At 42.5% G+C, this 26,131-nt stretch overlaps 1 protein-coding gene across 1 annotated transcript; it reads right to left on the bottom strand.

Annotated features, from left to right (window-relative positions):
* Positions 1-1,878: 1,878 nt before the first annotated feature.
* On the bottom strand, positions 1,879-26,095 carry FSCN2 (fascin actin-bundling protein 2, retinal). Its single transcript, XM_060764266.2, has 5 exons — positions 24,942-26,095; positions 11,525-11,681; positions 9,413-9,534; positions 7,433-7,600; positions 1,879-5,021 (listed from the first exon to the last, which is right to left on the bottom strand). The coding sequence occupies exons 1-5, from the start codon at positions 25,759-25,761 to the stop codon at positions 4,816-4,818; spliced, it is 1,473 nt and encodes a 490-aa protein (XP_060620249.1). The 5' UTR covers positions 25,762-26,095; the 3' UTR covers positions 1,879-4,815.
* Between the last annotated feature and the right edge of the window lie 36 nt (positions 26,096-26,131).

The raw sequence follows: 26,131 nt of genomic DNA, 5'->3' as shown, positions 1-26,131 counted from the left end.
CAAGGTGGCCAATTGAAACATTCACACCTAGCTCCAACAGACAAGAGTTCTTTTTCTCACTCTGGACTTTCCACAGATATATAAACCCGATATTCCTAGTTTCCAACAGATCTCACAACCTCTGAGGATGCTTGCCACAGATGTAGGTGAAATGTCAGGAGAGAATGCTTCTAGAACATGGTCATACAGTCCAAAAAACCTATAACAATCCAGTGATTCCATGCAAGCCTTTGACAATATATTCAAAAGTGGTTGCAATTGCCTCCCTCTGATGACAGCCTACAGCCCTGGTATTCTCTGGTGATCTCCTATCCAAGTACTAACCAGATCTAACCTCCATAATTTATCATATTTTGAAAAGCAATAAAAAGAATTCACTTACCATCTGACTACACTTAGCCCTCTGTATCCATAGGTTCTGCATCCACAACTCTTTATACAAGGGATGCCAATTTACAATGCCATCAGATATAATAAGACTTGAGCACCCAAGGTCGGGAGGCTATGGCACCAACCCTAGAGCATACCAAGGGGCCATTATATTTCGTACCACTGGTTGCTGTGGCAACTCTCACTTTAAATACCTAGTAGATAATACCCACCAGAAACCAAGGTTCATCAGTTAAATCATTCCAATAACCAGACAGACCCTGTGACTGAGCACCATCCTGGCCACCTTCTCTGACAGGTCTTTTTTTCAGGTCAGAAGACGGAGGCCCCAGTAACAATAGCAGTGGTGGGTAACCTCCATGGGTCTCCAACTGACTACTTGGGAGACTTCCCTCACCCTGCTTTAATCTGGCATCACAGAATTCTACTATCTGATCGCCTGCTTCCTCCAGTCCACAGTAAGGAAACCTGGACAATTAGAAAATCTGCCAGACAGAAGTTTTAGCTCTGAAATAGGATTTAATCTTCCACCCTATAGTTACACCTGTGATTAGATTGTAACTCCCACAGCCTCTTACATTTCATTGTCCTTGTTGGGATTGATGGGATGTGTAAGACTTTTTTTAGGGTCTATGGTTCCAAGGCTGTAGGCTATAAGGTTCAGAGGGTGTATGTTGCGGGAATGTGCAATGCTCATCTAAATGGCAGATGATAATGCTGATGGAAGAATTCCCTGGCAAAGAAGCGCTGACAGAGAAGCCAAAATATGGAGAGGAAGACACTAAAATGGTGCTAACACTTGACTGTGGTTTGGGTTGACACCGGTCCCACCAAACTTGGTGCAAAGAATTAATTCCCTACGGACATTCAAGCAAGGCAGAGGATTTAAAAACAAGTGGTGCTGCTTCAGCAAGCTCTCTACTCATATATTCAGAGCCTAGAAAAACCTTGGCTTTATTGAGAAGAGGTTGGGAGGAAATAATAATAATAATAATAATTATTATTATTATTATTATTAGATACACCACAAGATTACTACACAGCAAACAAGATCACTATGCTGGCTTTTGTATTGGATACATATCGGATACTTTCCAAGTGTCTAGGACTGTGTGATGTATCGGTGAATAATGCATGCAGATCCGAGTAGAGTGGTCTCTTGCAGCTGACAGATGGTAATTTTGACAGTACCGATTGTTTTTAATTGCAGACCAAGGTTTTAGGCACTGCAGCCAGTGTGCCAATCACCACTGGGACCACCTTTACTGGCTTTTGCCAGAGTCTTTGCAATTATTATTATTATTAGGCTTAAAGGGCTGACACTGGTTGATACAATTAGAGGCTCACATTGGAAATGCAAAACTTTCTTAAAGTCCCATAAGAACTAACTGCTTAGGAGAGAAGCTCTATCATCTTGTGCTGGATGATAGCATGATAAACAAGACATTCCCCAAAGCTTTTCAAGAATCTGTGCACTGTAAAGCTCTATCTATTTTCTTCATTTATTTATTTTAAAACGTCATACACTGTGCCATCATCCAAAAAAAAAAAATCCACCCCAATTTCAGAGCAGCATATACAAAAATCAAATATTCAATACATTAAAAACCTCTATGTGTGATTTACCCAAGTATTCTGCTTTATGGTAATTGTGACAACTACAGCAGTTATGTGTAAAGTGCAGGTGTGATCCAGTTATATGGAGGTTTTCACAGACTACCTCAGTGTGCAGTTTTGCTTCAATCCCTCTCTCTCTTTTTTAAAGCTCTGTATTTGGGTGGAAGTGCCAAAGGCCTGTGAGACTGTTTTTCCTTCTTCACCTTGTATTTGTGGAATAGTAGAATATCAACCACTTATCTTTGGAAGCTATGAATTCTCCCTCACCAGCACAGGAGTCTGTGTGTATATTTTTCCTTTTTAATGATTGTCATAGTCACAGTCATATTAAATATTTAATACATTAAATTAAAAACGTGACAAAACCTCCCTGCCTATCCCAAGAAAGGAGTCCTGCCTCCAAGGTATTCTATGGGAGGACGTGTAGCTTTGGTACTAGATCAGGGCCAGCACCACTGTAATACCAAGAGGAAAATTCAGAATGGAGGTGCCTTCTAGAAAGAAAACTGTGCACAATACGCAGAAACCTAAAAACAAGTTGACAAGTGTTCACAGTGCTTTGTTTGTTCAGGCCCATCATCCTGGAACCAAGATTTCTCTCTTGCCAGGACTGTGAGAAAAGGAAGATCAGGCACCCTCCAGCATTCAAGAAGATGAAAACAGTGCATGTGTGGCCCAAGCCATTTCAGAGTGCAGTAATGATGGCAAAATGTTAATGAGGAAGAATACACACACCAGGAGAGGCTGCAGTAGTTCTGCTTTTGTCAGGAATGACCAGGGAGGACAGGTTTCTGACCCCTCGTTGCTGCTCCCTTCTGCTGAGTTATGTGAGCACAAATTGCTTTTGGGTTATGAATTCTGTTTGCAGGAGTTGAAGCAAGCTGAGGACAAAAAAAAAGGTGGGACAGAACAGGATTAACTGGGACTGCCTGTGCCAAAATGGAACAGCTGGAGGATATTCAATATGGGAAACTATGTCTATACCAGGGAAGACGGGAGGGTGCGCATGGAACAGGAAACTCCATTGAGGCAGCTTCCTTCCTCATCTTTGGGTTATTTGTGGAAGGGATAGAGAATGTGCAGGTGAGAGGATAAGGTGTTTATGACTCCAAATCACTAATCACACTGGAGAAAAAAATCCACTTAAAATCCAGTTTCTGTCTCCTGCAGAATTCTGGGTAGCTTCACTAAACTACAAACCCCAGAATTCTGCAGGAGGCAGAAACCAGATTTTAAGTGGATTTTTTTCTCTAGTGTGATGAAGTGGCAAGTGCAGTCAACTAATTTGGGCTGTGTGTAAAGGCCAGAAAGGCTTTGTGACAGGACTTGAACTCTGCAAAAAATTTGGGAGTCTTGACAGTCCCAGGCAGGGCTCCCCAATACTCCTTTCCCAATCTTCATAGGGAAAACCTGTCTAGAGTTTGGGAACATGGCCATTCTGGTTGAGGAGTTTTGGCCATCTTCCCAAAAAAATGACTATGGGGCTTTTCCCCAACCATTTTCCCTTCAACCCAATTCTTGTCAGAGCCCACGCAACTCTTTGTGGCGGCACCACCCCATGGAAGTGGTTTGTTCCTGAACTGCATCCAGCTTCTACTGCATCCTGTGGCCTTCATGCACCTCTGGGGCAGCGGAGAAGGAAAGTGCTAAGCCCCACAGAAATATAACACATAAAAGAACATGGCCCACAATGTCTGATGGTTAAGTGATGGAATTACTGGAACTACGGCTCTTGGTGACAAAAAGGAACTCCTTACAGCACAAGAGAGTATGTCAGATGAGATGCAGCCCCAGACTGAAGATATTGGCAGAGCAGGGAATTAGCTGGCTTTCCTCTCCTCCAGGTTTAAGGTTGGGGTGGACTGAGACTCTTAAGTCCACATGAGGCCCAGATCACTTTGTATACAGTGAGAATGGATGGTTCCTCGCAGTGTCCCTTTTGCACCTTTAGAATCCACAGGAATTGTGTTTTTTTTCCTTCCCAGCAAATGGAATGAGACTCTGTTTCAGAAATTTCCATTGCTAGATTACATATTGCCCCCTAAAGTAGACCATTGAAATAACATTAAGGTGAAATGCAGTTTGCTTTTTCAGCCATCCATTGAGAACTTGGAGATATATCCCACACACACAGACACACAGACACAGACACACACCACCCCTTCCCTGTGGATTCTGTTGGTGCTCCCTGATGTTTGCCACTTCTTCTTTTACACCTTTAGACAGGCTCTGAAGCAAATCCTTAAGACCAGCAGAAGTTGGATTCCCACACTGACAACACCTCCTGGAACCTGTAAGTGTCCTCCTCCCCCTCCCCCTCCCCCGTCCCTGTCCTCCCTAGTCTGAGATGCAGGGCAGATGACACCTATGTGTCACTGCAAATTATCTGGAGTTTCAACAGCATCAAGGAGGAAGCTGGCAGCTTTGTAACACATGACACTTCCAGGAGATGAGGATGGGCAAAGTGGTGGGAGCAGAGAAACCAGCCGTAGGCATATTATGTTGGCTCTGACATGGGGCTTCTAATGCTTTGATCCTGACAGTTGTCTCCCTCCCATGAAGTTTTATTTGGAAGCAGCTTCTAAAGCTAGAGATAAATGACTAAAGGGAACAAGAAGGAATAGCCCAGGTCTCCTCACCCGTATGGGGGCACTGGGAATATTATAAACCATTCTGGAGTCCATATGGGGAGCACTATGTGTCCCCTCTACTCCACCCCTCTGTCCACCATGAGCTGTCTTGGCCCCCCATGAGCGGGGCCCTAGAGCATTTCTAAGGTGCTACGTGGCAGGCGTGGTAGGCAGGGGCTCAGTACTCCCAGAGCGTGGCGCGGTGCAAGGTCTCAGCATCAGCACGAAGGGTTCCAGCTTGGTCTCCTCTGAGGTATTTGCCATTCTTCCCTTTAATGGCCACACGGCTGCACTCACGGAACTCGAAAAAGAAATCCTCGGACATCTCGCCATCACTGCACACTGTGCCATTGCTGGCCACGTACCAGAACCTGCCGCCAAGGCCTAAGAGCACCCAAGAGGCTGGAGTCAATGTGGTGCATATAAATTAACACAGATGATCAAGGTAGGCTCCCCTCCCCTCCCCTTCCCTCCTTGGCTTAAAAGCTAATTTAACATTTCCCTCATAGTGTGGAATGCACAGAAATGAGTATGTTGATTTGAAGAGAACTTCAGTCTCACTAACACAGAGGATGAAAATTAGAGGTAGCAGTTTATGATATGTTTAGAAACTAGTTTTTATGGGTAAAGGTAAAGGTTTTCCCCGGACATTAAGTCCAGCCATGTCTGACTCTGGGGGGTTGGTGCTGATCTCCATTTCTAAGCTGAAGAGCCAACGTTATCCGTAGATGCCTCCAAGATCATGTGGCCGGCATGACTGCATGGAGCGCTGTTACCTTCCCACCAGAGCAGTACCTATTGATCTACTCACATTTGCATGTTTTCGAACTGCTAGGTTGACAGAAGCTGGGGCTGAAAGCGGAAGCTCATGTTGCTTCCCAGATTTGAACCTGCGACCTTTTGGTCAACAAGTTTAGCAGCTCAGCACTGCACCACCGGGGGCCTATGGGCATGTGTCTTTAATTATAGGAAATGTACTATAGGGATTGAGGAATAAAACCATTGCTGTGTAGGGCTTCCCTGCCCATTGCTGTTTCCAGAAGTGTATGGAGCAAAATAATATGGGCATTGCCCCTCCAATGAATAATTCTGCCCTTCAACAGAATTTTCTTTTAATCCCCCAATATCTAGCATTGCAGGGTAAGGCAATGAAAACCATTCTCCTTTCCAACTCTTATTATTGATGTGTTTGCATTCCCTATGTAACTATGCCTACTCTTGTTTCTTTGGATGCTGAAACTGTATTTCTAAATGCTCTACCCGGGCTTTAAGTTACTGCAATGCTAGAAATTTGGTGACAGAAGAAACATTTTATAGGAGGGACATAGAATTATAGTTTGTGAGGCGCTGCCTTCTTTCCCACCCCCATCCTACAGCTCAGTGGTTCCCAACCTTTGGTCCTCCAGGTGTTTTGGACTTCAGCTCCCATAATTTCTAACAGCTGGAAGCTGGCTGAGATTTCTGGGAGTTGAAGTCCAAAGAAACACCTGGAGGATGAAAGGCTGGGAACCACTGCTGTAGCAATATTCTCATTCCCTTTATTGTTCGCCAGTGATATCAAGACCATACAGCAGAACTGATAGATGGCACCATCATAGAGACCAAACAGCTGTCCATGGCAAAAGAAAGCCAATAAAGAAGGTAAAACACACTACCCACCTCCTTGAAAGTATCACTGACAAGTTACAGTAGCTACATTCCCTGCTTTATAGAGCAGGAAGCATCCTTGAAGATGTCTATCAACCGTTAACACCCAGATCACAGACAACACTTATACTACCTGACTGAAAGTTATCTTCACTACTATGGTGAGCGTGTTGTATTTCTATTAACATTCTAGAAGTGATTTCCAAATTTGCCTCTACAACATCTGGTTAACGTAACATGTGTAGATTTTATGCAAATCTGTATTTTTTTGATCTAATAGGAGACTTCACCATCTTATTTTTACATAAACTGCTACCAAGTTCCAATCCACATATGCAAAAAACCCCAACATGGTATCTTTCTAAGATTACATTAATCCCAGGCTCCTTAGATGGTTTGAATGATTTTCATCATTTGAAGGATAAAAGAGTTTAAACCTATGGAAATGAGTTTTTTAGATTTTGAAGTATGGTGCAGTACATAAAACATATTAGATACTTTAGTAAAAGTGCTTGACAAGCCTGCAGTCAAAGCTGATCAGTCTATGAGGAATCGAAAGTAGTGATGTAGTAGAGGGCTGAAAGTCTTCCCATCAGGAAGTATGATGACACTGTGTCTCACCCTGTTCTAGCCCCCCTTATTTCCTCTAAATTTAGCTGTGGGGCTAGGGCTGGAAATATTCACTATATTGTTATGGGTTATCCCTGTTCTAATGCAATGTAGTTTGGGTTGGGCTGGCCATTTATGGACAATTAAAGCTCTTATCTTTATAAAGTATCTGCTTCTAGGATAGGAAAACCACTAGAACTAACTGGTTGTTATGGTTCAACATACCTGCCTGCATTTCTGGATTTCTCTTGGCCTTAAACAACTGACTGCATTTCAGAATGTATCAGTGCACTATTAAGATCTAAAGCATATTGGGTGTGAAAGTGAAATTGGAAGCTATGTGAGAAGTTGCCATAGAGGTTAGACATACACAATGGTGTTTCTGACCGCTATGGAGGGACTCCACAGCTGTGTCTATAGCTGGAAAATAAATGTTTTCAGCATTCATTCAACATATGGTCCCAGATTACTCCATGATGTTAAGAATGACAAAATAATTCTCACCTCCCACCAGTTCCCTTTTTTGTGCTGCCAGTTACCTTTGATCTGATAAGCACCATCATTGAAGATGATGTGGAAGACATCATAGACGGAACGGTTGGCATCCAACAAGTTGGAGTTGCGATGGTAACACACAAAGCCGTGGGTCCCACGAAGAACAAGGATGGGCCGGTTGATCAGCTTGAGAACAAATTCCTCATCTTCCCCTGCATTCAAAGAAGTGCTGGTCAGTAAAATCTGAGTCTAAAATTACTGGCTGGGAGCAGGAAGAGCTGCAAAATATGTGGTTGTGAATGCATTTGGATTAGAGTACCAGATTACTCTCCTAGTCTCATTTGAACTTCCAGGACTCAACCATTTGCTATCCTCAAGCTCACATGTTTGTAATCCAGTTTGTTTGTTCCTTCGATCCAGAGAGAGCCATAAGGTTAGGATATTGACTTTGGCAACCTGCCTGTCATTTTTCAGCCTAAAGGCTTCAGCCTATAAATCAGTGGTTTTCAACCTTTTTTGGATCAGGGACCACTTGACCAGGGAACACTTTGACCAGGGACCACACTCCAACATTAGTACCAAAAGGGTTATGAATCAGTTTTTGGTCAACTTTAGATTTGGTTTGATTATTTGGGGTGCTGATTCAGAAAATTGCATTGGATAGACCACATCAACTCTAGTTTCTGATACATATGCCATCCAGTAGTCGCCATCTGCTTACCCAAAGAAAACCGTATTTAATAAGCCTCGGCACTACAAGAGGATTTCATGAGACAGTCACTCTCATTGCAATGGTGAGGCTGCAGACCATATTATCGTTCTTGTGGACCACTGGTGGTCCACAGACCACAGGTTAGGAATCACTGCTATAAACGCTTAAGAGCCTGGCTCCTTGCCATTCTGAGGCAATTTGAAGCCCAGGAGTAACCCTTATTTTGAAACCAATATTTCTTTGGTGATAAAGGTGTGCTTGGATTGCAACTCCTATCAGTCTGAGATATCACAGTCATCCTGGGAGGTGCTTATAATCATCCGTTCTCCTCACCTTCAGAGTGAACTGGAGGAAATCCCAATAATTGTGTGTCTTAAGACTATCTTGCTTTGCATTATTATTATTATTATTATTAACTTTATTTGTACCCCGCTAGCATCTCCCGAAGGACTCGATGCGGCTTACACAGGCCGAGGCCTCAAAACACAATACAATAGAGAAACATAACACAACAATAGCAAAGCAAATCAAAACAATAAGCAAAATAACGACAGTGGCAGTACATCAAGACATTATTATTATTATTATGCATGTCACTACGCCCTTCTCAATTTCTGTGATTTCAGTCTTGGTTAGCCTATGACTAAACCATCAATTTCTCTAGCAAAAGGGTAATTTCTGCAAACTCTCAAATTTGTCTATTCTCCAAAGAGCTTTCCCTCCACTCACCCAATAGATCTTCTAGACCTCCACTTCTTTTCCTCCACTTCCTTTTCAGGTCTCTCGGGCTGGTTGCATTTCACAGCTTTCTCCCTTCTAGGTAGCTATCAAGAGCAGGAATTGGGCTGTGTGGCTTTCCAGTTATTATTAAGCTATAATTCAGTAAGGGGTACATAGAAGACCAATCTATGTTTGGTTCCTTCAATTCAGAGAGAGCCATAAGGTTAGCCATACTCAACAAAGCCTTAGCCATACTCAAAAATAGTGAAAAACGGTGGAATTTGTAGTCCAAAACCAACTGGACAGCCACATATTCCCCGTCTCTGGTGTTTATGGCTTGGACTTTTCTGGTCCTTGCAGCCACCATTTTCTGTAAGAAAATAGTAGCAATGAAATAAAATTGAAGAACCTTACTTTGCATTGTGTTTTATAGTATGATTGGAATACTGGTCACCTGATAGGAGTTGTTGGACTGCCATTAGCCCCAGTTAGCATGGCCAGTGATGGAGGCTGTATAGTATCCAGCAAAATATGAAGGGTCACAAGTTTTACATTTCTGCTTGACAACAGCCTGTCTGGTTGTAAGACTTACCGACTGCATCACTGACAGCTGCCAGTTGTCCATTCTTCTTGGTGCAGATATATTTACCATTGCCAGCTTTGAGGGCTATGCGGCGGCCACGCCACTCAATGTCAAACATAGTGCTGGCAGATCTAGAGGACCAAGGAAGAGAAGCATTCGAGATGAGAACCAGAAAAGGAAAAAAAGCTGATGCCCTCACCCACAAATACTGCTCTGACTTATTTCATAGGTGTGAAGGCTGCAATGCTGCACATAGTGACCACAGGACCCATGTGTATAACAATTAGTTCAATTTACTTCTTCATAAAGTGTTAACACTCTCCTCAGCAGAGTGTTAAGATCTGCCAGGGAGGCCCTGCTCTCGATCCCACCCCCTTGCAGGCACAATTGGTGGGAATGGGAGACAAGGCCTTCTCAGTGGTGGCTCCTTGGCTAGGGAATTCCCTTCCCAGTGACATTAGACTGGCCCCCGCCTTCCTCACATTCAGGAAAAAGTTGAAGACCTGTCTATGGCACCAGGCGTTTGGGGAATAGCATAATATGGAATGTAATACTAACAATGACTATGGGTCTGGGCACTATGTTTTTAATTTTTTTTAAATTGTATTTATATATTTTTACCTGTTTTGATTACTCTTTGCATTAGTTCAGATCAAGTCACATGAAGACCAGAGTCCCTGAATCTCATCTAACCAGAAAGCTCAGTCCAACCCCCTTCCTTTTTTCATGTGGCAGATGAAATGTACTGAAGTTCATTTGGATAAAGCAACTTTTCTGTGCCATCTTTACCCTCTTGGTTAAATACATTCCTGTTATTTTATTCTAATCTGCATTTGTTCAGGTTTAACCTCCAATCTTGTGTTCATTTTTTTTTGTATTAAAGTGTATTTAAGTACTTCCAGACAGCCTGTTTAAAACAAAAAGCAAGCTTTGCTATACATTAAAAGCAAAGTAAGGGAACAATGAAATGAATAATAGAAAAACTGTGATAGGATCACCCATGGATTGAAAGAATGCCAAATTACCCTGAGTACAAACAGCTTTGCAGAGGGGACAAATTAACTGAGGTTGAGGTCATGATGGCTTGTTGTTGCTGCTGTGTACCTTCAAGTCATTTCCAATTTTTGGTGACCCAAAGATGAACCAAACACAAGGTTGTTTGGTTCTGAGAGTGTGTAACATGCCCAGGGCCAGCCAGTGGATTTTCATGGCCAAGCAGGGGGTTGAACCATGGTCTCCAGAGTCACAGTCCAGTACCCAAAACTGATAAGAGGTTTTCTTCAAAATTCAGCTTGTGGGTCATAACCCTCATTGGATAATTCACCTGGAATTCCAGGTGGATTATAACACTATCACCATACAAATTTCTGTTTTTTAAAAAATATTAGGAAATAGTTCCTCCAATGTATATTACTTCCAAAGGGTGGATCCCTGGTCTGAAAAGTCCAGAAACTAGACTGCTAATCCAGAACCCCTTCAATTGTATGTGCACTTTCCCTTGGAACTCACTGCAGTTACCAGATGATATTTCACAAACAGGGGATACCAAGCCTTAATTATTTTAATTTGTTTAAATAATTTTCTACTAAATGTAATGGTCTTAGATTCTAGCAAATATATGAAAAAATATACATCTGGAAAAGCTGTGCAAATTATATTCTCTCTTTTCTTGAAGATAGGCACAAAGAAGTACTTTTCCCATGGTACACAAACTAGGAAATTGGCTATTAGAAGGTGGAGAGACAGCTACTGATTTACATGGTTTTAAAAAGGATTAGGACTGTTCCTAGCAGAAAGGGTTATGGATGGCTGCTCCCTCTGCTGGTTCTCTGTTACCTCCAGTGTCAGAAGAACAATATATTTCTGTACCAGCAGCAGGGCACAATCATGTCATTGCCTTTGCGTCCTCTTTAGTTGGTCATTCTGACCAGTATGCTTGACTGCATAGGCCAGAGGTGGGCAATGAGCAAAGCTCTAGGTAGGCCCCAGGGATATTTTGTGACTCTAAGTTGTATTTTCTTTTTGCAACCATAGCTCAATACTTCAACCTCTGCATCAAACTGATTCCTTGAATACTTTTGGGCCCTGCCAAAGAAACAAGGTGGGCATCGCTCAACTTACACTTCAGTAGCCATAGCTTGAATGCCCCCATGTGACACCAAAGTCCAATAGTTGCCTGTGTTGGAATGGAAGATACACTTCTTGGTTTCTTTGTCAATCTGCATCTGGAAGGTTTCATGGTGTGTCTCTTCATCCTGATTGGCTGAGACGTTGACACCTAGAACGAAGGACATCCTTTCATATCATTTAGATTTGCTACTACACCATTCCCTCATCCCTGTTAAGGGCTCTGAGAGTCAATGTCAGGACCTACAAAAAAGGGTTCAAAAAAGGGTTTTTAGACCAGACACATGAGAGCAGCCACAGAGTGGTGATGATTAAATAATAGTTGCATGATTTTTACTAATGAAAAAAACCCCCTAAAAACTGTAAACAAAAGATTTATATTAAATAATGAGGCCTGGGAGGAAATGCAATTGCTTCAATGCTTTAAGAAGTAAGCTGAATTAATCATAGATTCAGGGCCATCGAGCTGGATCCAAGCCAAAGTGTGAAGCAAAGGGTTAAATTCTGTTTCCCTTCCAAAACCCCCACATTTCGGCATTGTTTTTCAGTAAAACCATGTGAGTGGTGTCGTGTTTCATTTGACCCTCGCAAACTTCAAAAACTTGTCCATCTGACTCTTCATCCCCACTGCCTCATAATGCTTCTGTCCATCACAGTCACATGTTTACTAGGACTAAAGCTATTACACACAGATCCCCTGGCTTTATCTCACTCACCCTCCCAGAGATCCAGTGGTGTGACTCATTCTCATCCCCATGTGATGGGTGGGATAAGATGTAGTGCTTCCCTCCAAGCCATTTGAGAGTCTAGAATAGTAGCCTTGAATCAAGGACAAACACTATTCTAAGCAAAAGCCATGTTAGTCCATGGCAGCAATGCAACCAAAAGTCTTGGGGCACATTTACAGCAGATGAACTCCATTCCAAAGATAGTAAAAGAAATGGCAGAATACATTTCAGAACCTCGTGTCAATCATCTTTGAGGATTCCTGGAGAACAGGACAAATTCCAGCAGACCAGAAGAAGACCAATGTTGTCCCCATCTTGAAGAAGGGGAAAAGTGGACCCAAACAATTACCTCCCAGTCAGCCTGACATCAATATCAGGAAAGATTCTGTAGAAGATCATTAAATAGACAATCTATCAGCACTTCAAAGAAATGCCATACTTATATAAAGTCAACATGGGGTTCTCAAAAGCAAATCATGCCAGATCAACTTTATTTCTCTCTCTCTCTCTCTAAAATAGAATTACCAGTTTGGTAGATGAAAAGGAAGATATGGATGTACCATATCTCGATTTCATTAAGGCCTTTGATAAGGTTCCCCATAACATTCTCACAAAGAAGCTAATAAAATGTTGGCTAGACAATGCTACTGTTAGGTGGAATTGGTTAATCAGTCAAACCAATGGCTCCTCCTCATCCTAAAGACCAGTGGGATGCCCAGTGCGATTCAACATCTTTATCAATGACTTGGATGATGGAGTTGAAAGCAGGCTTTTCAAATTTGCAGATGACACCAAACGAGAAGGGATAGCTAATACTTTGGAGAACAGGATCAAAATCCAAAATCACCTAAATAGATCAGAGAGCTGGGTCAAAACTAACAAAATGAATTTCAGTAGGGAGAAATGTACAGTACTAGATTTGGAAAACCAAAATGAAATGCACAGATATAGGATGGATAACATCTCGCTTGAAAACTGTCCATGTGAAAGGGATCTAGGGATCTAGGAGTCTTTGACTCCAGTTGAACATGAATCAACTGTGATGTGGCTGATAACAGCCTTGAGTTGCCAATTGGCTGAGAAAGGCGGTATACAAATACAGTAAATAAATAAATAAAAAAAGCCAATGCCATTCTAGGCTGCATCAAGTATAGGAAGCCCCTGATGGCACAATTGGTTAGGGTTAGGGGCAGGGTTAGGGTTGTGCTGGCAGGACTGCTGACCAAAAGGTCGGCAGTTCGAATCTGGGGAGTGGGGTGAGCTCCCATATGTCAGCTCCAGCTTCTCGTGCGGGGATATGAGAGAAGCCTTCCACAGGATGGTAAAACATTTGGGCGTCCCCTGAGCAATGTTGTGACTTGCAGTTTCTCAAGTTGCTCTTGAGTATAGAGGAGTATAGAGTCTGGAGGACTTTGGTCAGACCTCACCTAGAATACTGTGTCCAGTTCTGGACACTACAATTCAAGAAGGATGTTGACACTGGAACAAGCAGAGGAGGGTGACCAAAACAATCAAAGGTCTGGAAACCAAGCCCTATGAGAAGCGGATGAGGGAGCTGGGTAGGTTTAGCTTGGGGAAAAGGAGACTGAGAGGGAGCATGATAGCCATGTTATCTATCTGAGTGGATGTCATATTGAGCAGGAAGTAAGGATGTTTTCTACTGTTCTGATATGGAGGTGGATTCAAATTGCAGGAAAAAATATTCCACTTAATTGTTAGGAAAAACTTCCTGACAGTAAGAGCTGTTCAACGGTGGAATATGCTGCTGCCTCCAGATGTAGTGTGTTCCTGCATGGCAAAAGGGGGTTGGACTGGATGAGCCTTGTGGTCTTTTCCAATTCTAAGATTCTACAATTCTATGACTGATACGTTTATTACAGCACAAGATTTCATAAACTACAAGTCACTTCTTAAATGTATGGAGTATAATATTAAGATTATATCCCATTTATTTGTGCAATAATATCTCTGCTCATATTATAAAAAAATGTTCAGACAAAAGCAAACTGCTGCTTGCATGCACTTCCTCATTAACAGCTTTTGTCATCTTTACCATGCTATAATGTGGCTTGGCTTTATGTGTCCCGGGTTTGGGAGATATATATTTAAATACAATGAAATGTTTACGTTATTATGAGTGGAATGGAATGGAACGAATACCTTGGGAAAGGACTGTTTACCTCTGAATAGAAGGACTCTATTTTCTGATATTTTGTTGCTGGCTCCAATTTTCCGTCTTTTAAGAAACACTTAAGTCCTTCATTATCTAATTCCTTTTTTTACTTAAGGTGTCCAGATAACTAGCCAAGAAGGTATAACTTTCCCCCATCTGTATATTGCATTCACACATTTAGATGAGAAGAAACCATGCTGATCAAATGTCCACAAGTTTCATATATCTAGCCTTACTGCCATGGAAAGAAGCCAAGAGTGAGCCATTTCCAGTGTTACGAAAATATGTGAACAAACCCAAAGAGCTCTTTTGTTCCTCAAATGCAGTGGTTCCTAACCAGTGGTCCATGAACCACCAGCAGTCCGCAAAAACTAAAATATGGTCCGTGACCTCACTGTTACTACACCATTGCAACAATAGTGACTGGTCTCACAAAACCCTCTTAGCATGCCAAGGCTTATTAAATATGGTTTTCTGTGGGTGGGCAGATGGCGACTACTGGATGGCATATGTTCTGTATCAGGAACTACAGCTGATGTGGTCTATCCAATGCAATGTTATGAATCAGCACCCCAAATAATGAAACCGAATCTAAAGTTGACCAAAAACCGATTTGTAGCCCTTTTGGTATTTATGTTGGAGACTGATCCCTGGTCAATGGTCCCTGGTCAAAAAAAGGTTGGGAACCACTGATCTACTGGAAGATGTAGAAGTAGGAACTTTCCAACTGATTACATTATCCCAGTGCACTGGCTGACCATCTCCATCAACTAACTACCCATTCTGACATCTGATCTCCAGAGAACTACTTTGGACTTTGTCAACTTTGGGCTTCCACCACTGGCCACTCAAGCCACCAAAGATTGACTGGAAGCCATGAATTACATTTTATTTTCTCTCTTTCCCATTCCCACTTGCACTCTCTGGCTGAATCTACTTGTGACACAGGGAATCCATAACTGGATCTCCCAGTGTTTTCATGTTTAATTAAAGAGGCTTCAGGTGACTCCAATTTTTATCAGAGCAGCAGTGATGGGATGTATACGTTTAACATTTCACCACTTGCCAGTTTGCATCTAATTGCCTCCCAAATCAGCCGTTAGCTGTATGGGGCATACTGTTGCCCAACAGAGTATTACATAAATAACCTCCCCCTGTATGATCAAAAACATAAGCTTCCCCTGAATGCTTCAAAGTTAAAGCAAAGGTATGATTGTAGGTTTCCTATATCTTGCATCATTTCATCTATGCAATATATGCAAATCGGCATAAGACAAATTCAGCAGCAGCAGCAGGACACTCCAGGAACAGAAGGGTGTGTAACCATGTATATGTGCACACGTATTCACATGCATATATTTTACTCTGTAGAATTATATGTATCGTGACTCCCATCTTCATTGCTAAGAGGACTGTAGGATCACAGTAAAAGGCTGGCTAGAGTGTTGATATGTAGCCCTTGTCTTACCCAGAAGGCAATTTTGCTTGCATGGGATTGGAGCAACAGCAGCTTTTCATCATAAGCAAGGGAAGCAATCGGAGCCCTAATCGCCAGAAGTATGTTGTACCAACAGCTTGTCCAAGACTTCTTTTGTTCTCCTATAAAATCTAAGACTCATTTTATCCCAGGCAGGCAACAGGATCATGCCTATTCAACACAGCGTACCCTGGGCATTTTGTCTGCACAAAATGTCTCTCAGCCATCACACTGGTGATGCTTCGTATGTTTTCAGTAACAAGCAACTAGAGTATTCAACTACCAAGTTTGCAAAATTTGTGCTTTTTTCTGTTTGTTTGTTTTGTTCTGTTAGAAATGTAATACAATGGTATGGTTGCTGATGACACGATAAATGAATAAACTAGAATATTATGGGTCTCCTTTTTTGAGGGTTGCCCATCTCATCCTCCATTTTTTGCAATGTACTCTTCAAAAAGCTGCTAATTTGTGAAACTTAGTTTTCTCTGAGTGGTAAAGTGTTTACATATCTGACACATTCTGGTATGACCTCCTGCTGTTTTAGTGTTAGACTGTGAAGTCTACTGTGGCCACAGTGGTCCATGCTCTCATTACATCCAGGATAGACTACTGCAATGCGCTTTACATGGGGTTGCCTTTGAAGATTGTTTGGAAGCTTCAAATAGTCCAACGAGAGGCAGCCAGGTTAATAACTGGGGCGGCATACAGGGACTACACAACTCCCATGTTATGTCAGCTCTGCTGGCTGCCTTTTTGCTTCCGGGCACAATTCAAAGTGCTGGCTTTGGCCTATAAAGCCCTAAATGGTCCTGGCCCAGTTAGCTGTCCAAACGCATCTCATTTTACAAACCACCATGAGGACTAAGATCTTCTGGGGAGACCCTGCTCTCGGTCCTGCCTCCGTCACAGGCACGTTTGGCAGGGATGAAAGACAGGGCCTTCTCAGTGATTGCCCCCAGCTATGGATCTCCCTTCCTGGCAATATTAGCTCAGCCCCTTCTTCCTCTCCTTCAGAAGGATGGCAAAGACCTAGCTGTGGGACCAAGCCTTTGGGGCAGTGCAATGAGGCAATAATAGAATGGTGTCCTGAGATGGTTTTTAAGCAACTGATTTTTAAAGTGGATATAAGGGATTTTAATGTTTGTGTATGGTTTTATGTCCTGGCATTGAATGTTTGCCGTATATATGTTGTGTCTGCCCTGAGTCCCCTGTGGGGTGAGAAGGGGTGAGAATATAAATGTTTCGAATAAATAATAAATAAATAATATTTGAATCAGGAGTGACCTGCAGACAGTAGGTGACATACCAGGGCCAAAAGTGCAAACCCCCCCCCCTCCCCTCTCCTTTGCGCATGGTTGAGAGACACTGGGTCTGGGCTTACAGTGGCAACCAAATGTTGTGCAAATGGCCCCATTCTCTCCTACCATCCCACTGGCACCAGGCCCAGATTAAAATCTCATCTCTGGCAAATGCTTCCCCTATCCATCCCTCACACCCCAGTCCTGTATTAAAATCATGCAAACAGTCCCAGCTTAAAAGTTATTACTTTATGAATTACTAAATTTATTTTTAATTTTAAAAAATTAAAAACTCAAAAGAGATCCACCACCTACAATATCTCCAAATGCCTGAACATAGTCCCCAGCCACAACACAGATCTCTACTCCTAATTTAGATGGTTTAGCTCTGTTGTTAGCTACCTTGAGCTTTTTGGAAGAAAAGGATGATTAAAAAAAAAACCCTTTGAGGGTAGGAACCCTCCAGTTTGCTAAAAGTGCTCCTGGCATGTACCTGTTCTACAAAACTATCCCAATTTTATATCAGTCTAACTGCCATGGCTCAATCCTATAGAAGTATAGTTATCATAGTCTGGAGAGTTAACTCTAGTGGATTTCTCTGAGGCCTCTTCCATGCAGCTGTATAAAATCTTACATTTTCTGCTTTGAACTGGGTTATATGGTTAGTTCAAAGCAGATATTGTGGGATTTTCTGCCTTGATATTCTAGGTTATATGGCTGTATGGAAGGGCACTGAGAGCCCTTCCACACAGCCCTATATCCTGGAATATCAAGGCAGAAAATCCCACATTATTTGAGTGTGGACTCAGATAACCCAGTTCAAAGCAGCTATTGTGGAATTTTCTGCCTTGATATTCTGGATAGAGGGCTGTGTGAGAGGGCCCTTAGACTCCAGCAGATAATTGCTCGTATCACACCAAATGACACACAGCCCTATATCCCAGAATATCAATGCAGAAAATCCCTTTGAAATGGGTTATCTGAGTCCACATTACCATATATTCCAGTTCAAAGCAGAACATGTGGGATTTTCTGCCTTGATATTCTGGGATATAGGGCTGTATGGAAAGGCCCATACTCAGCCCTATAGTGACCAGTACATATTTTTATGTGATTCAGACCTGCCATGAGTTAAATTGCTTCAACTGTACAATGGGCTCCACAACAGATAGCACTGCCTTTTGTTGTTTTGTAGCGAATGAAGACTGGAAATTCCCTTAGAATTTACTACCTGAAGTAGCTACTTCACGTAGTTCCATCATGGTATGGCTGGCTAGGTTTATCTGAAGAGCTTCCTTTATTTTCCAGCCGATCCCATATACCTGGGTCTTAGCAGGTAAGCTAAATTTCCTAAATATATCTGAGTGCATCCTTCCTTTAGACAAGCTCGTTTAATTGGATTGTTCTGTTGCATATAATCAGGAAAGACCACACACATTGCGGAGGTGGATTCATCTGAATCCATGCAGCTGGCAGGTTGCAGTTTAGGAAGGAGCGGGATAATCCTCCAGATGGAGAAGGATGTGACCCTCCCCGCTCTCCCCTTGACATTATCCCCACATCACAGTCTTCAGCAGTTCCCCACCAGACCCCTTCCTTTACCATTGATCTGTGGGCATCCCCTTCCCCCATCACTACATTACTAGAAAATCCTGAAACAATTGCTTTAATTGGCCTCATTAATCTGATTGCTGTTGTTTCCATCTGGCTGACACACAAGCCTCCTATTAATAACTCGCCAGTTCCTAAGTGGCTTGGAGCAGGCAAAGAAGTCCTGCCCGATACTGTCCTCCTGACTGTTGCTCGCTGCCAACAAAAGAAAGCTATTGCCAATGTGTTGGTATTTCTGGTATCCCACAACCCCAGTCGCTCTGAATGAGAGGTCTAGCAAGGACGTGGGGAAGGACTGAGGTGAGGATTCATATCTGCTGGGCCAGTTGGGCTGAGATGGTGCCACTTAGATAAGATCACAACGACCCAAGCAGAAGAGCTGGAAATCCTAACATCTCTGCAACACTGAGAGCTTTTTTGCTCCTGCTTGCTTGCTAGCTAAATTTCACCAGCATAAAATAGGCTACTGTTGAACTTAAAAAAAATAAGCAATAACTAGGCGGCATCTAGGTGGATGTAGTGTTTTACACCACAAATTAAATACTTGTGCAATAAAAATAATGCAAAGGGCCTATTTTAGTTACTTTCAGAAAACAATCTAAAAAGTTAAGCTGCAAAAGTTAAGGGCCTGTTTTAGTTATTTGTGGGAAACAAGAATCTAAAAAAATCTGTAATGGGCTGTTGTAGGTTTTTTCGGGCTATATGGCCATGTTCTAGAGAAATCTGTAATGGTAGGGTTGTTGTGTGTTTTCCGGGCTATATGGCCATGTTCCAGAAGCATCTGCGGCAGGTATCCTCAGAAGTTGTAGGACCTCACAACCTCTGAGGATGCCTGCCATAGATGTGGGTGAAATATCAGGAGAAAATGCTTCTGGAACATGGCCAAACAGTCCGGAAAACTCATAATAACCCATTGATTCAGGCCATGAAAGCCTTCAACAATACATCTGTAATGGTAGCTAAGTATTTTATTATATTATTTTTTTGGCCTAGGTTGACAAGGGCTCTTGCATTTAAAAATTAAGTATTTTGGAGTCCAGGCTTCTCAAATAGTATGGCACTTGTTGTGATACATAATAGATTTTAAAAACACACATGTCATTATTTAAAGTTTCTTTGTAATTATTGTATTCTCTTCATTTGGGAAAAATACCTTTCAGTATACACACAATCTGGGTTGTGAGTGCTATTTCTCATGACGGGAAAAAACCCCAACATTTATGCATAAAACTAAGCTTAGAGGAACCTGAATTTTTTTAGAAGTATGAAATAAACCCCCCCATAACCTTTTTTTAAAAATTCATAAAGGACCCATAAAGGACTGAACGTGTTCAGTAATAATGGGAGGACATGCGAGGAAGGAGAAAACAACCAGCTGGCAGGGAGAATGGCTGTTATCTGTGACTAATATGTTGAATGCCCTTAAACTATTACCCACCACCACAACCTGTGACAGTGAACATGGTTGGAGACATGGTGCATTGAAGGCACACAGGCCACATGCCAGCTATGAGAAGAACCTTCTTTCACAGAGACCAACAATTGTTTGGCATCCCCACTCTGAGATTTTTATTTTTCAGAACTTCATAGCTTCACCCTTTTCAAATAAGATATTCTCCATATGTATTAAACTACGATCACCATACTCTTTGGTTAGAATGGGAATTCCAATCCAAATGATCTGGAGGGGATACCATTGAAGAAGTATCAGAGAATACCCAGATTTAGAGGAGGCACAGATCGACACCCCCCCCCCCCCCGGACCAATTTGCTAGAACAGTTTAATCCCTGTAGCCATGAGTTATGTGTTCCAAGTCTGCCTGTGGATTTGGTTTCTTAACCAAATCTAGGTAGCTTGTCTCTGTCCTGAAATTGTCCTAGGGCCATATAGCGGGCCAGCAGTGTGGCATTTCTGGTTGCCATCTGTCAACTGCTATTTCTTTCGGATAACCACTTCCATCATAATGCAAATGTGGAGAAGAGCAAACCATAGACCACCTACTACAATACCGCCCGAGCCCTGCCACATGCACAATGGAGGACCTTCTCACAGCAACACCAGAGGCATTCCAAGTGGCCAGTTTCTGGTCAAAGGACATTTAGTATAATGCCAAGTTTTTAACTTTGTTTGTGTTTTTTAAATACATTATAACAGTACCCTAAATTCGCTTCTGACACTATAAATAAATACTTCCATCATCTATGTCACTGGCCTGACCAGTTGATGGGAGTGATAATCCCAAAGATTTGGAGGGCATCAGGTCGGGAGAGGCTATGTTAGTGAATCACTAGGTTGGGATTTGGGGAGAAGGAAGGCAGTTGAACACAACACTTTGCACAGTTGAAACACCACTTGAGCAAGCTTTGCTGGAGACCGTAGAGAGGTATTCTATCTCTGCTGGCGGGGAAATCATGGGATTTGTAGCTTGGTGAAACATCAGCACTTTTTAGCAGAAGAAGGTAAATACCTTGTAAAACTACAACTCATTATTCTAAAGCGTTAAGCCATAACAATTAAAGTGGTGTCAAACCACATTAATTCTACAGTGTACATATCTGTTGATCTCTGTTTGTTTTGCCTTAAGTTTGAATAGTAAAGGGGAGCCTTTATGCTTCCACAAGTGAACACATTAAACACATGGACATTATGTGGTGTGGTTTTGGAAAACAAAACAAGGCTCAGTCTCTCGTCATGACATGGTGGGGCAAACACATTGTTTATGTGCCTTATCTTTCTATATTTATATCCATATTGATCCCTGCAGATCTGCTGTAATCTTTGCCATTAATACGTCACATATTGAGGAAAGGCAACCAGAATAAAATATATGAAGGTAATTTGTAATAATAATCAAAATAATCCTAATAATCAAAATTTAGTCATGGCAACAGAGCCAGCCACTGATAAAACACGTCTGCTCAGTTAATAAAGATTTCATACACAGGAAAGAGCAGACAAAACTAAATATCAGTCCCTGTAAACTGACAAGAGAGTGCTGCTGTGAAAAGGAGAGCATCAGGGGCTGCGTTAGATGTTGCCAGTTCTATGTGCCTGTGTTATGGATGCAGAAATTAGGCTTTTAGCACAGTTTTAGTTCTTTTCACAGTGGACAGAACAGTAGAAAAGGAATGGGCTGCCATCATCGTCCTGTGGAGCTTGGACTCTGAAAACAGCATTAAAAAGACTAATGGGTTATATTTAGTTTACTTTTCTCTGGAGGGAAGGAGTGTAAAGACTGTTGACCAGGTTCTTTTTTTTTTTTTTTTTGGTTCAAGATTTCTTGTATTTTTTTTAAAAATCTGCAGATTGCATTTCAATTTTTCACTAGTGCATTCTCCCTGTTCTGCAATGTGAAATACAAATATTTGTATATTTAATGGAATTGTGATATGCAAATAGCACTTGTCCTTTCTTCCCCACTCTGTTCCATATGATGCTTTTGGGGAGGCCAGGAAAACAATTACCATGAGATAGGGCACACATGCTATTGTACAGAAACAAGTCAAATAAGCTATTAAAGGCAAGAATGTCGTAGATTTGTTACCCACCCTTTCATGCAGGCAGCCATTAAATACTAGTGAAAGACTGGTTTCTTTCCCCAGTCAATATTCTTCAAACGCTTCTTTATACAGGAGTGTTTGTGATTCTAAACAATGTTGGGTATTGAGATGGGGCTGCCACCCATTCCTCTTGCTTCTACTTCTGTGCCTTTGAAACAGCAACCCCAGTGCAATAGAACTAGGAAGCAACTAGTTATAAATAAGTACTTACTTGGAACTAGTTCATTTCCCCAACAATAAAGATATAGACCACATTATAGAATCATAGAATCATAGAATCAAAGAGTTGGAAGAGACCTCATGGGCCATCCAGTCCAACCCCCTGCCAAGAAGCAGGAATATGACTATAACACAAAGGGGGGAAAAACAACCCTTTTCATGCTGTAACTGCTATAACTTTTTTACTTCAACATTTGTCAGAAACATAGGGCCCTCTATCCCAGGATCTGATCCCAGGTTTTCTGCTTATCCCAGATTATCTGGCAGTGCGGAATCATATAATCCAGTATAAAGCAGAAAGCCTGGGATCAGATCCTGTTGGGAAGGGCCCATAGATAGACTCCCAACATGGTGTAAGAGAACAATCACGTGTTTCAAATGCTGGCATGCATTGCTGACTTATACTGTGATATGGATGTTGAGGCCATGATGAGATGGATAGGAGGAGAGTATGTGTGTTTGGTATGCCAAGTCACAGGTTGCATGTAGCTGGAGCAGAATATTAACAACTTTTTAAACATCCACTTATTTTTGAGAAAGGGAAAGTGAAAAAAATACCTTAAAAATGTAATAGTATGTAACAAGTCACCTTTTAATTGTAGCTAACTCTGACTAGCTACATTGAGCGTTTGCACTACATCGGTGGCTGGTAACTTTTTGAAAGCAAAATTTCTGAAGCTGGTGGATAGCTTCCAGACACAGGCTCCCAGCACTAGCAAACAAAAGGCAGTGGCTGCAATCCAGCTGGTGACTCATGCATGCATAAGCACCCCTATGGCAGCGGATAGGCATTTTTGTCTGATTTGAACATGCCTGTTGAGTACAAGGTTGTGGAAGCAGAGCTATATACGTGGAGACATGAGGCACAGGCAGAAACACATGGACCTTTGGATGTATATTCTAATGCACATTTAGGCGAGGTTGTCATTCAGAATAGGGTTGCATTGCACAATCATAACAATGGTTACATAGCACATGCAACTCCACATGTGAATATTTCTGTATCTGTTCCTGATGTAGAATCTCAACCACTGCTTACCTATCCTATATTTTACTCTTTGTTGGTGAGGTTGGGCAGATTATATCTAAACAGATTGTCTTGTTTTGTACTTGCAAATAGAAATGTCTGTCTCTTCCCAAAATATTTTCTCAGCATCTTCTTTCTAAATATATTGGTCAAAAATGTCTGGAAAAGGAATGGATTTGATTAGTTGGCAAAGAGTACAAAATGAATACCACACTGTTGCTTTGCAGTTGTGCAAAAATCACAACTGCAGATGTTCTGTGCTAATGAATACCTCTGGAACCACTGAAAATAAGCTGGGAAAAATGAAAGATAGGAGGTTGCATTGGCTGTTAAAAGCATACTCTCTCTCTCTCCTCCACTCCCCCTTCCCTCCCTCCCTAGATCAGAAGATATTATCCAAGTGCCATTGCTTAATGGCACAGAAGAAAGTTAAATGCAATGAGCAAATCATCTATCCATGTGCCACCAGGGTGCACTCTTGCAAATCCCATTCATTTTAGCTGGATTTATGCAGAAGAGATTCACAATGAACTGGGGGAGGGAACCAGGAATTGCTTGTTGGCTTGTTTTCCTTGTGGGCCATTCTGTCATGTGCATATGTTGAAAGAGGGGCCAGTTAACAAGTGTCTGTTTTGTTAAAGAGCCACCAGATTTAGTCAAATGAAAGGAGAATAGGTTCTATATCATTCTGTTTCTCATCTTCAGGGACTGCTGCTGGCTGTCTCCATATCTTAATTTGTAGTACAAGGTGTCTCTGATTCTAAGAAGCTCCTGAGCTTAGAGCTGACTGTCCTGTGGATGCGAGACCCCTCCACTTTGGCACAAAGCCATAAAGGGTGCAGCAGAGCGATGAACAGAGAAAGCAGATTTGCCTGCTACTGCTGCCCATCACTATGCTTGTCCTTGGCTCTGAGATTCTGAACCCCTCTTCCATCCACAGCATCAATTGTTGTTAATTGCCCACCTGTACAGAAGCCATAGAAGCAGTAATCTGCTCTGACAATGAGCTGATATGAGCAAAACAAGCATACACTTCATAAAATAAGCTGTATGCGTCCCTCCCTGACCACCTCTGGGGGTACCCATGAGTATCAGGAAGACAGCTGCAGACAGGATCTCCAAACCAAATTCAAAATTGATTGATTGAGAGAGAGAGAGAAAATGGATGATAATTGCTACCATCTCTTCCCTGCCTCTTCTATATGTACTCAGTCAGCACCTGCCTCTTTCCATTCCAGAAGACAGGCAAACAACTAGACATGTGCATTCTAGTAATTGAGACAGAAGAGCTACCAATGAAGAACAATATGGATTTACCTTGCCTGATGGAGACATATCTGCCATTGGAGGCCACAAAAACTACTTGTGGGTGGCTCTCTTCCAGATCGAAGAGTTCGTCTTTGCCCGGTTTGGAGCTCCTGCCCGATTTTAGAGTGCCGGTAGGTCCCATGGGTGCCAGGTACTTCCCATCGCAATCCTTGAAGGCCAGCTTGCCTGCCTTGAATTCCAGGGTGTAGCCTGCGCGAGAGTCAGGCTCCTTGACCAGGGTGCCATCATTACGCAGGTAGCGGTTATCACAGGTTCGCAAGCAGTACTTCTTGTTCTGGAAGGTAAGTGTGATGAGGGAGTCCACCCCCCAGGGGATGTTGCTGTCGGTGGAGATCTCATCCTCTTGGGCACTGAGGTGCGCATATCTTCTCCTGCTGACACTCAGAAGATTTGCTTGTGGGTGAATGGCCAAGTGTACAGCCCAGAGCTCCACTTCAGTGATGGATTGGGCAAAGCAGGACAACCGGTCTTCAGAGCCACCAAAGAAACGCTTGTACGGTTCTGACTGGAGAGCCCAGCGCCCATCTGACTGAGTGACAATTACAAAACGCCCATCGCTTCCTGGCTTCTCGGCCTCACAGGAGACCTTGCCATCTTTGTCAGCAGATAAGTACCTACCTAGGTGGCTCTTCAAGAAGACTACAGAACTGTCTCCGTCCTGTTCCAGGGTCCATATTTGCTTCCTTTTCAGGCTAAGTGCGGAAGCATTCACCTTGTAGCCAAAGCTCTCTGCCGTCAGGTACCGGTTATCAGAATTGATTAAGCCAAACTGGATCTTCAAGACCTGGTGGATCCCATTTGTTGGCATCTTCTGTCTGGAGAGCAAGCAGCCCTAAGGACAGGGGGCAAAGGCTAGTTTTTTTCCCTGTCCTTCCTATGGTACAAAAACGTGTGCGGACATACGCCCAACCTCACAATCGAGCAATCTGGATTACCACAAACGAACCTTACACTTCAGTCAAAGCCACCGTGACGTGCAAGTGCCCCAGTTCCTGGTCTTTCTGCGCCAGCTCTCCCTTCATTTAATCTGCTGCTGTTGCTGCAGCCCATAAAGCCAATCTCATTTGGCTGTCTCTTCCCCCCTGCTGGCAACACTGCTGCCTCCTGCATGCCTCAGAGTGACCTCTTCCTCCTCCTCCTCCTCCTCCTCCTCCTCCTCCTCCTCCTCCTCCTCGCCT

The sequence above is a fragment of the Anolis sagrei genome, chromosome 2 (assembly GCF_037176765.1).
Source record: "Anolis sagrei isolate rAnoSag1 chromosome 2, rAnoSag1.mat, whole genome shotgun sequence".
In the NCBI taxonomy this organism is placed as follows: Eukaryota; Metazoa; Chordata; class Lepidosauria; order Squamata; family Dactyloidae; genus Anolis; species Anolis sagrei.
The sequence above is the reverse complement of the archived record's forward strand: the minus strand, read 5'-3'. Positions and strand labels throughout refer to the sequence as shown.

Coding starts and splice junctions, on each gene's coding strand:
- FSCN2 (XM_060764266.2), bottom strand. CDS start 25,761: ATGCCAACAAATGGGATCCACCAGGTCTTGAAGATCCAGTTTGGCTTA. Junction 11,682..24,941: donor ATATGTCTCCATCAGGCAAG/GTAAATCCATAT, acceptor CCTTCGTTCTAG/GTGTCAACGTCTCAGCCAAT. Junction 5,022..7,432: donor TGGTGCTTATCAGATCAAAG/GTAACTGGCAGC, acceptor GGGTGCTCTTAG/GCCTTGGCGGCAGGTTCTGG.